We start from the raw sequence: 10,971 nt of genomic DNA, 5'->3' as shown, positions 1-10,971 counted from the left end.
GTGACAGGGTGCAGCGCCCCAACCCCCTGATTGGCCCTGCTCTGTGTGTGACAGGGGGCGGTGCCCCAGCTCCCCTATCAGTCCTACTCTGTGAGTGACAGGGGGGAGCTCCTCAACCCCCTGATCGGCCCTGCTCTGTGCATGACAGGGGGGAGCTCCCCAACCCCCTGATCGACCCTGCTCTGTGTGTGACAGGGTACAGAGCCCCAACCCCCCTGATGGGCCCTGCTCTGTGAGTGACGGGGCAGTGCCCCAACCCCCTGATCGGCCCTGCTCTGTGAGTGACAGGGGGCAGTGCCCCAACCCCCTGATCAGCCCTGCTCTGTGCGTGACAGGGGGCGGTGCCCCAACCCCCCAATCGGCCCTACCCTGAGCGTGACTGAGGGTGGCATCGCAACCTCCCGATCCGCCCTGCTCTGTGCATGACGGGGTGGCGCCCCAACTCCCCAATCGGCCCTGCTCTGAGCCTGACCAGGGGCTGCACCTAGGGATTGGGTGTGCCCTCTGCCACCCAGGAGCAGGCCTAAGCCAGCAGGTCGTTATCTCCCGAGGGGTCCCAGACTGCGAGAGGGCACAGGCCAGGCTGGGGGACCCCCCTCCAACCCCCCCCCGAGTGCACAAATTTTTGTGCACCGGGCCTCTAGTAAAATATATTTTTTTAAAAAAATACTAGTCCCTAATGCTTCCCAGTTCATATTTTGATCTGATAACTTAGATTAAACTGAAGAGCATTTTGGAATGAGGAGAAGAGTCTGACTTGTTTAAAATTGTAGGAGAAACACCTTCATTATAATAATCATCCTCATTCATTTAAATAAGTATGTCTTAGAACAAATCTCTACAATTATTTGTAGTCTAAGAGCTTGGACTTTGAAATCAGACAACACAGAGCTCCAAATCTTAACTAACCACTTATGTGATCTGGGAAAATTATTTAAATTTCTGAGCCTTGGTTTCTTCCTCTTTGTAAAGAGGGCATAACTATAGTATTTTCTCCTAGTCTTAAAGGCTTATACAACCTGGCATATGCTAAGTCCTTAGAAAATGTTAATAATTATGATTTGTAGTAGTTATTATGTACAAGGAATTATAGATATTGGGCTCTAAGGTGAACAAAAGACTTTGTAAGTTTCTCTTTGTAATAGTGAAATTTACCAAGGGGAAAAGACTCCAATTTTAATTTCCTTTAGATTGTTTTTTCTTTAGAACAGTGGATTATTGTCCCTCTCTTCCCCCTAAAAGAAAATTAAAAAGACTTAATAAACTTTAAGAAAGCAGCACAATTGCTTAACATGAGCTTTATCATAGCAACTTAATATTGTAATAGTTCAAGAACAAATTAATTCATTTAGGTCAATTTCATGTTACAAAGAAATTCTGTTTTGCCCCGGTGAGGCTGAGACAGCCCTGGTGAGGCTGGGACGGCCCTGGTGAGGTTGAGACGGCCCAGGTGAGGTTGAGACGGCCCCAGTGAGGTTGAATCGGCCCCGGTGAGGTCGAGACAGCCCCGGTGAGGTTAAATCGGCCCCAGTGAGGTTGAAATGGCCCCGGTGAGGTTGAGACGGCCCCGGTGAGGCTGGGACGGCCCTGGTGAGGTTGGGACGGCCCCGGTGAGGTTGAATTGGCCCCGGTGAGGCTGAGACAGCCCCGGTGAGGCTGAGACGGCTCCTGTGAGGCTGAGTCGGCCCCTGTGAGACTGAGACGGCCCCTGGGAAGCTGAGAAAAATACCACATGAACTCACTCATTTATGGATAATAAGGACCATTATAGACTGATGAACAAAAATGGATACAGAGGCAGAGCAGCATTGAGCAGACTGTCAAACTACAGTGGGAAGCCTGGGGAGGGTTGGGGGGGTGGGTAGGAGATCAACCGAAGGACTTGTATGCATGCCTATGAGAATAACCAATGGACACAAGACACTAGGGGGTGGAGGAGGCCAGGGGAATGTCAAGGGGGGGAAAAAAGGAGACATGTGTAATACTCTTTGTAATACTTTAAGAAATAAAAAAAAGAAAAAGAAAAACCCTAAAAAAAAGAAATTCTGTTTTTAATGGGTTTTAAATGTTTTTGTAGTCATTGTACTGATTGATTCCATTGTTTAATCACTGAATTCAGTGTGATGATGCCTAATTTTATAGAACTAGAGACCAAAATTTACCAATTTATATAATTTTAAGGGGTTATGGTTGTTTCTTTGCCTTTATATGTCTAAATCAGTTATGCTATGGCAGAGAATTTAAAATTTATCAAGTCAGATGCTCCCTGGGTTCAAATCCCTGGTAACTTTGAGCAAGTGATTTAATCTCCCTATGCTTTTATTCTTTTTCAACTATAAAACAGGAATAACAGTATCTGTTTTATAGTTGAAAAAAGTAACAACCTCATAGAACATAGAATCAACTGACTGGTCCCATCCTTTGATAAATGGGATTCGTCCAGGGTCCATCAAACAGCCTAAAGTAGGCCCCAAGTCTATTTTCCACACTATACCCCTGGCTGTGGCCTCATGGATGGTGGGATCTCAGTAGCCTCAGGCAGTTTCCCATGTTGGTCTTTTCTGTTACTCAGAGTAGTGATTTTTTTTTCTCCTCTATTCTTTTTCATCTAGAACAGAGGTGTTCAATCAGCACTTTTTCAGTACTGAGTATGATAAGATCAGGTTCAAAGCTACAGCTCAACCAATTATTATCAAGACCAATTTGAGTCCTAGCTCGTTTGGCTCAGTGGATAGAGCATCGGCCTTCACACTGAAGTCTGATTCTGGTCAAGGGCACTTAACTCGGTTGCAGGCTCCTACCCAGCCAGGGCCCTGGTCAGGGCGTGTGCAGGAGGCAACCAATTGATGTGTTTTCCTCACATCAATGTTTTCCTTTGTCTTTCCCTCTCTCTTCTGCTCTCCCTAAAAATCAATGGAAAAATATCCTCAGGTGAGGATTTTTTAAAAAAGGACTGATTTGAGCTCTGGCCGGGTTGCTTAGTGGTTAGAGTGTCCATCCAAATAAAGCTTCTTTTTAAAAAAAAATATTTTTTATTTTATTTTTATTGATTTCAGAGAGGAAGGGAGAGGGAAGAGAAAGATTTAAATATCAATTATGAGAGAGAATCATTGATCGGCTGTCTCCTGCACATCCCACACTGGGGATCGAACCCGCAACCTGGAGCATGTGCCCTGACCGGGAATCCTGAGCAGGAATCGAACCGTGACCTCCTGGTTCATAGGTTAATGCTCAACCTCTGAGCCATGCTGGCCAGGCCAACTAAAGCTTCTAATGGTAGAAGTGGGGCCCTAGATACTTATGAAGCTTATTCCTCTCCCCCACTCCAAGCCTGAGCCTAACTGACTAAGTCCAGATGTAGTATCTCTTGGGTCTAGGTGTCTCCCACTTGATTATGACCTTCTCTCCCTGGGTTCCTCTGGCTGCTATTGCCCTTTCCCACCCATTCCAATCTCCTCTCCCATTCCACCACCAGAATGATCCCTCTAGGACTGAGTCACAAATTCAAATGCCTAGACAGTCAGGCTGATAGCAGAAATGCCTTGGAAGTTAGAGGCAATGCCTTCTAAAGGCTGAAGCTAATTACTTGGAGGAATACGAACCCAGGCTTCCTAGAATATCTGATCTTTTAAGAAAAACTAGAAATCCAGATTTTTTTTAAAAATGTGAAATCTCCCATTGTTTAAGTACTGGCAACTATTTCAATTTTTTAAAATTATCCAGGCCAATTAAAACATATACACAGGGCAAATATGGCCTGTGAGTCCCTGGTTCCCTTCTTTACTCTAGTGACCATGTCGTCTCAAATAATGACACAGAGAAGCGAATTTAAAATGTGATAGGTGTTAGAAGGGAGCCATGAGAGAGCACATAGCGAGAGCTAAGAAGCTGACCTGCCCTGGGGATCTAGGAAGGCTTCCCTGAAGAAGAGACATTTTCATGTACTGTATCTGAAGGATGTGTAGGAATTATAGTATCTAAGGAAAAGAGGAATTGGGGCAGGCAGGGCTTGGGTTGGGGAGAGGGGAGGAGAGCAGTTTTAGGCAAAGGAACCAGAAAGTGTGCAGTCTGGAGGAGGCAAGAGTCTGCTTTGTTTGAGGAACTGAAAAAGGCCAGGGTTGTCAAGACAGGAACTAAGCGGAGAGGCATGAGATGAGGCAGGAAAGCCGGGGGAAGCTAGCCATGCAGGCAGGGCTCAGTCAGACATGGTAAGGGGTCTGGTCTTTATCCTAAGGGCAAAGGGAAGTCACTCAAAAGGTTTACCTAACAACAAGGAGTGTGTGTGTGTGTGTGTGTGTGTGTGTGTGTGTGTGTGTGTGTGTGTAAGAGAAACAGACAGGCAGACAGATATGATCAGATTTGCATTTTGAAAATATTATGCTGACTTCTGGGTGGAAAATAGAGAACGAGTGATTAGAAGTAGAGGTAGGGGATCAGTTCAGAGGTGACAGAAGTTCAAAAGTTCAGGTGAAGTCGTAGAACAGAGAAACATGGATGGGAGCCGCAATATTTGTGAAGTAAACAATAATAGGATTTAGGCATAGATTGTATATGGCAGATAGAGCTGTGAGGCCATGGAAAGAAAGATGAGCCCCAGATTTCTAGCTAGGCAATGAGTTGGAGGTACTGTTCCTAAGATGGGGGACACTGAAGGAGGAGCAAGTCAATGGTAAAGGCAACAGGGAGAATGAGAATTTATTATTTTGCTGATATTTACTTGATCAATGTACATTTTTCCAATGCCTGCTCTGTTCCATTTCTGTAAATACAAAGACAAAAATGTTTCCTGCCCACAGCCACTCACCTTCTGGTTGGGAGGACAGGCAGGAAAAAAGATTGCTATAACCCAAATATCATGCAGGTTTACCGGCCTGTGGAATAAAAAAAACACACACATGAACACTCATCATTCTGAGTTTCTGTTATTGCCCCTGCAAAGTCCCCTTCCAGTATTTTGGGGACACTTCTAGGGACTTTTCAAATGGGGCTATAGGACAAAATAACATGGCCAAGTCACTGGACACACCAGCCCTGCTCCAATCCCCTCCATTCTCTGCCCACTGCTACCACCAAAGGTGCCTTCTGTGGGATTGCTAAGAGCACCTCCTGACTAGAGTGAGGCAAGAAAGGAGAATGGCCCTGCAAGTGAACACCTCCTTAAGTTCTGCTGGCCTGGGTGTTCTCAAGGTGCTAGAACAGGCCTGGGTTCTGAAAGAGCAGTTTCCCCCAAGCCCTGAGCTACAGTAAGTCATCTGGGTCCTGAAGAAGCACGGCCAATGGCTACTGTTTGAGGCCCATTAGGGACACATTGAGTTTGAGGGGCCTCTGAGACATCCAAATGGGGATGCCAGGGATACATTGGGCATCTGGATTTGGACCTAGGAAGTTTGGGTTAGAGATCTAAATTCCAGAGCCCTGAACTGGAGGAGGAAGTATAGGCATGGGACCAAGCTCTGCTGAGCTCCCAACATTTAAATGCCCTGGCCCCCCTCCACACCACCTGACCACTTCTCAAAGACCCAGCTTCCCTAATTCATGTCAGCAGTTGGTCAGTCACCCCTTCCTGTGCATTCCCACAACAAGTTGTATTGTGCTCTATTGTAACACTTTCACACTATTACATGGTAACTCTTGGTTTCCACATTTGTTTCCACTAAACAGTGAGCTCCTTGAAGGCATGGACTCTCCTATTCCATGTTGAATCTCATGCTATTTCAGCTACTACATTGATGAAGACTAAAAAAAATTGGGAGAGGGTACCCAGAATTGATTGAGGAGGTGGAAGAAGAGGATGCTGCCTACCCTCCTGCTTGGTGCAGCCTATTTATGCCATTTCTAGGAATTCTCCTATAGATCTATTGATATTATGCACAAAAATGTTCTGTATAGTGATGCTCATTGCAGTATGGTTTGCAATACTGAAAAAATTGGAATCAACCTATAGTTCTATCAGAAGTGAACTAGTTAAAAGAGCTCACTATAATACTATGTGACCATGACTTACAGACTTATATATACTGACAAGGAAAGGTGACCACAATATTTCATTTAAAAACAAATTTTTAAAAAAACTGTATAAAATACTACAGTCTGTGTTTGAAACAAAAAGGATAGACTTGCATATAGATGTGTTAAAATGTCTAGACACACAAGCAACCCCTGAATAGTATCTTTAAAGAATGCCAGTCAAGTGAATGGGCGAGGTTTTGGGGGGAATTTTACTTTTCACTTTATGCCCTTATTATGGTTGGATTTCTCTTAAAGCTAAAAGTATATTTTTTGTAATTTTTTTTAAAAATCTTGGAAAAACACTTTAAAATGTTGAATCTAATTCTCCCGTGTCCTTCTCCATCCTCCACATATTTGGCACCAAGTAGGTGTTTAAGATTGAACAGATAAACTACACCCTTGAAACTCTCCTGCCCAGGCTGGAGCCCTTCTCCTGGGAACTGGTTGCGAAGCAGGGGAGGCAGATCCGCGGTGATCAGACAGGTCAAGCCAACTGCCATCCTTTCCAGCCTGCATGTTAAGGACTCACATGAAAGTGAAAATCGGAAATAAGGTACTCAATACACATGTGAAGTAATAATAACAATGGCCTCTTTTGGTTATCAAGCAGCTACTAATTTACAGAGGCACTCCCATTTAATCCTATCAGTCCTGGGGTAGTCATTGTTAGGAGCCCTGCCTTATCTAGGAGGAAACGGAGGATGAGCAAGGTTAAGTAATGGAAGAGCCAGCTTTGGCCCTAACTCCATCTGAATCACAATGCTCTCAATTGCTCCTGCACTCTATGCCATAGTGACTGGATTATGGAAGGAAATAGGGTACAAGAAACTTAGTCTTTTTGGAACCTCCCTGCTCCAGAACAAAGTCTAGCTATAGTCCGTGAAAGTGAGAGAGATAAGAGAGCAGGCCTTTCCGATCCACAGCCAACATGAGCTCCCAAAACTCTTCATTAGGCTCTAAATGGCATCATAATGATTATTAATAACTTCTGCTTACAAGCCCTACTGTCCAGAGGTTTACACTGGTATTTGTTAATGTTCACAACAATTGTGCAAGGTAGTTGTCATTATCTCCACTTTATAAAGGAGGAAACTAAGGCTCAGATAGGTTGTGGTTTTTCCTAATGACACACAGCAAGGACAAGGCATTGCTGGATTTGAATTTGTCTGCCTCACTTCAAAGTCAGTGTTTTCACAAGGCCATACTTCTAATATTAGTGGTTTCAGGAGAGCCTAAGACAGCATAGGGTGGTCAACACAAATGAACTCCAGACCTCTCGGCTCTCAGGACAGGAGTTATTCTTCCCTACCCCCGTGGAAGGGTTCACCCCCACCCCCTCCACTCTCCCTCCACAGTGGAAAGCTGCTGCATCACCAGCAGGTGAGTACACTGCAGCCGCATACCCATGGCTTCAGAGATTACCTTTTGTGTGTCTCACTGGAAAGAAGGGCTCAAACCTCCCCTCAACCCAACCCACAGAGAAAGTAAGTAGAAGTTTGGCAGCCATCCTGTAAGAATGTTGATTCTGGTCTCGAAACCCAGCTCCTTCTCAGACTCTTCTTTATCAAAGTTTTATTAGGCTCAGCTCAGGGTACCTCCATCTGGGCATCTCATTACAGAGCAAGGACACTTCAGCCATTTGTAACACCACCATCCAAATAGAATTTTCAAGGACAGCAGCAGGAATGAATTGCAAGGGAGCTATAAATCCTCTTTGCCCCCTTTCCCCTCCTGCATGCATTTGCTGTCTCAACCCACCTATTTCTTCACAGTCGAAACTGGATTACTCCTTAAAGGTATCTGACAGTCTCATCTCTGCTCATTTTTTCACATTTCCACTTGCCTGGAACTCATTCTCCCTGTCTGAAATTTATCTTGTGCTACGAACTGCAATCTCATTTAATATTTGCTTATCTTTTGACACTTGTCACATTACAGTTTTTTCATTACAATTATTTAAAACATTTTTATTCTACTTCATTATAAACTACCTTTGTGACCTCAAAGTACTGCACCAGACACTGGAACTATATCTGTATAATATACATAAGATAATTTATGGACTTGTGTTTTGTTCTAATTTCTGTGGGTGACGTCTCTCCCCCACCCACAAGAAGGTAGCCAGGGCTTCATGTTTCCTAGTTGAAGGTGTCTAAGCTTCAGATCCAAAAATCAAGTTTCCAGGCACCCAGAAGACATTTTTCAGAAATGCTTTTGCGTGGGCATATTTGGGAAACTGATCCCGAAGGAAAAGGGGGGTGCTTTGAATGGGGGAAACAAAAAATCTATGGAAAGGTTAGAGAAGGCGCACGTTGGTATATATAGCACCCAGAATGAGAATGATGTGGGAGGCGACTACACACCTTGGCCGCGACAGCAGTGGTAAGGGGCTCCCTGAGCGAATCTGGAATAATCCATGGTGAGGGGCCCAACAGAGGCAGGAGGCCTAGCACTCCCACCAGTAGGAGTCACCCTAAGGATGAAGGAGTCACCATGGATGAAGGACCTGGCCTCTACCCCACTCTGTTGCGCATCTCTTAGTTCATGTCTCCCAATGCCCCACCTCCACCCCTCCTCCCGGCGTCGGACTCTCGCTTAGCTGCCCCTTCTTCGCCCCTAGCCTCCCCTGTGCCCGCTCTGCCCCGCTCCCAGGTCAGGCCGGCTCTCTCCTTCCAGTCTTCCTGCCTGAACAACCTCAATTCTCTCTTCTTCCCGCCACCCCTCCTCCGCACCCTCCACCCCCCGTTCCCCACGCTTGTCTCTTTTCATTTCCACACGTCAGTGACCTCGCTCCAGCCACTGAGCGCAGCCCCGCCAGCGGCTTGGCCGTTGGGGGGGTGGAGGGGTGGCCCCGCGAGTAACAGGTCTTCCGCCCCGCACTCCGCGGCCCGCGCGCAGACAAAGACATTCCACAGCCCCCGCCCCGTCCGCGCGCTGGGGGAGGAGACGCGTGTCCCGCTAGCGCTGAGTCACGTGGAAAAGAAAACGAACGAAGAAGCCCGCGGCCGCCCGCGCACGCGCACGAGGCTCCAGCCGGGCGGGCGCGGAGGGTAGAGGGGGAGCGGGAAGGCGACCGCTCTGGGTTCCGCGGCCGGTGCGCAGGCGCCGAGGCCCGGCTGGGGACTTTGTTCTCCACGGAGAAACCCAAGGGCGGTGCCGGGGCCCGGCTGCGCACGCGCGCCGCCTCATTTCCGGTGCTCTCCTTCGCTGGGTCGCTCGGGTCGGCTTCGGTCGGCGTCGCTCCCGCTCTTCCACCCCCGCCAACCGCCTCCGAGGCCTCCGCCGCCGCCGCGCCGCTTTCTCGCTTTCTCGATCGCACATCCTCCCCGATGCAGCGCCGGGACGACCCCGCCGCGCGCCTGAGCCGGTCCTCGGGCCGCAGCGGCTCCATGGACCCCTCGGGTGCCCACCCCTCCGTGCGTCAGGCGCCGTCCCGGCAGCCGCCGCTGCCTCACCGGTCCCGGGGAGGCGGAGGAGGGTCCCGGGGGGCCGCCCGGGCCTCACCCGCCACGCAGCCGCCATCGCTGCTGCCGCCCTCGGCCACAGGTCCCGACGCGACAGTGGGCGGTCCGGCGCCGACCCCGCTGCTGCCCCCCTCAGCCACTGCCTCCGTCAAGATGGAGCCGGAGAACAAGTACCTGCCCGAACTCATGGCTGAGAAGGACTCGCTCGACCCGTCCTTCACGCACGCCATGCAGCTGCTGACGGCAGGTAAGCGGGCCTCCCCGGTCCTTCTGGGCCGCCCGGCCGCATGGGTGGCCAGCGGCTTTGTTCCCCTTGCTTCCCGCCCCCTGGAGACCGAGGCGGCCGTCGGCTCCCCTTCTCTCGCGCTCATCTCGGGGAGCCTGGATTTCGTGTTCCCGTCCCGCCGGGGGTGCGAAGGAAGGAGAACCTCTGGGCTGCAGCGGAGGCCCGCAGGGGGCTCGGGATCTCCCAGCGCGAAGGTGTGGACGGGTCGTGCTCTGTTCCCCGCCCCCTGGCCGACCCTCCCCCGCCCACCTCGCAGCTGCCCCGGGCCCCGAGTGTTCAGATTCTTCCAGAAACGCACCTTTAACTCCCCTTCCCCCAAAGGGAAAGCTTTTTTTTTTTTTTTTTTTTACTGGGGGTAGCGGTAGGCACCTCAGCCGAGAGTGTAGGAGGTGAAGACAGCCCGAGCAGGAAGGGGCCGTGGGAGGGCGGGCTGGGGTGAAGCGGGGTGAGGCCGGAGTGCCCTGTCCAGCGCGCCGGGGCCGCTGGGTCCGGGCCGGACTCCGCGGGAATGAGCTTAAGTTTCTCCCGGGCAGGAGCAACCTGTGGGAATCGACGCTTAAGGTTTTTCCTAATCGGATTTCTGATTTCGGCACATAAGATAATGACAGAGCCGGAAAGATGGGACACCTTTATTTTTACGACGTGTGTTCGCCATCATTCCAGGCGAAAAGTAACCCTAAAACAGTGAAAATGGGGTGGAGGGTGGTAAAGGGTGGTTGCACGACGTTCCCCAACGAGATGGACTGAAATGGAAGAAGTTGCAGGATGCACGCACCTGAAAGGCTTGGTCTTTCTGTTTGTTTTTGCTTCGGTAGTGAAATAGAGTAGGAATCGTCGTCTTTGTTCTCTATTGTCCGTAGACGAGTGCTCCTTTCCTGCTCGGCACTGGCCAATTACCTAGTCGCTCTGCTTTCTCCCTAAAGCCGGCTGTTTTGCCCTCACTTCTGGTTGAAACGTTGTTGTAATAAGTATTTCGTATGATACCTAAGTTTTATTAGGTAAAAATTCGCAGCCTTCAACACTGAATAGTTGGACTCCGGCAAGGTCGATACAATGGACAGATCGTTATGAAAACATTTCCCTCCCTTTGTTCTCTATCTCCAAACATTGGGGGGGGGGGGGTCTTTAAAAAACGCAAACTAAGAATATTTAAAGTGCTTCATTTTCAACTCAGTGCTTTGCCGCTCTGTAACACAGTTGGATTGTTTGTTC

General features: G+C 48.8%; 1 protein-coding gene and 1 long non-coding RNA gene across 5 annotated transcripts in view; one reads left to right on the top strand and one right to left on the bottom strand.

The window, feature by feature from the left end:
* Positions 1-1,668: 1,668 nt before the first annotated feature.
* LOC111827098 lies at positions 1,669-8,997 on the bottom strand. Its single transcript, XR_002830586.1, has 3 exons — positions 8,373-8,997; positions 4,805-4,871; positions 1,669-1,716 (listed from the first exon to the last, which is right to left on the bottom strand). It is a non-coding gene; the product is annotated as an uncharacterized LOC111827098 (long non-coding RNA).
* A 43-nt stretch (positions 8,998-9,040) lies between these two features.
* KHDRBS1 (KH RNA binding domain containing, signal transduction associated 1) overlaps positions 9,041-10,971 on the top strand; it is a 38,502-nt gene continuing 36,571 nt past the window's right edge. For 2 of the 4 annotated variants that reach the window (XR_002830585.1, XM_006094254.2), the window contains exon 1: positions 9,041-9,720. Coding sequence is in view for 1 of the 4 variants with exons in the window: in XM_006094254.2 (XP_006094316.1) it covers positions 9,339-9,720 (382 nt within the window). In the remaining 3 variants the exon portion in view is untranslated. The remainder of the gene's footprint in view (positions 9,721-10,971) is intronic. The other 2 variants (XR_001349347.2, XR_002830584.1) reach the window with 1 other exon arrangement.

The sequence above is a fragment of the Myotis lucifugus genome, unplaced genomic scaffold (assembly GCF_000147115.1).
Source record: "Myotis lucifugus unplaced genomic scaffold, Myoluc2.0 scaffold_131, whole genome shotgun sequence".
Taxonomy (NCBI): Eukaryota; Metazoa; Chordata; class Mammalia; order Chiroptera; family Vespertilionidae; genus Myotis; species Myotis lucifugus.
Note: the sequence above shows the minus strand (reverse complement) of the source record. Positions and strands in the feature narration are given on the sequence as shown.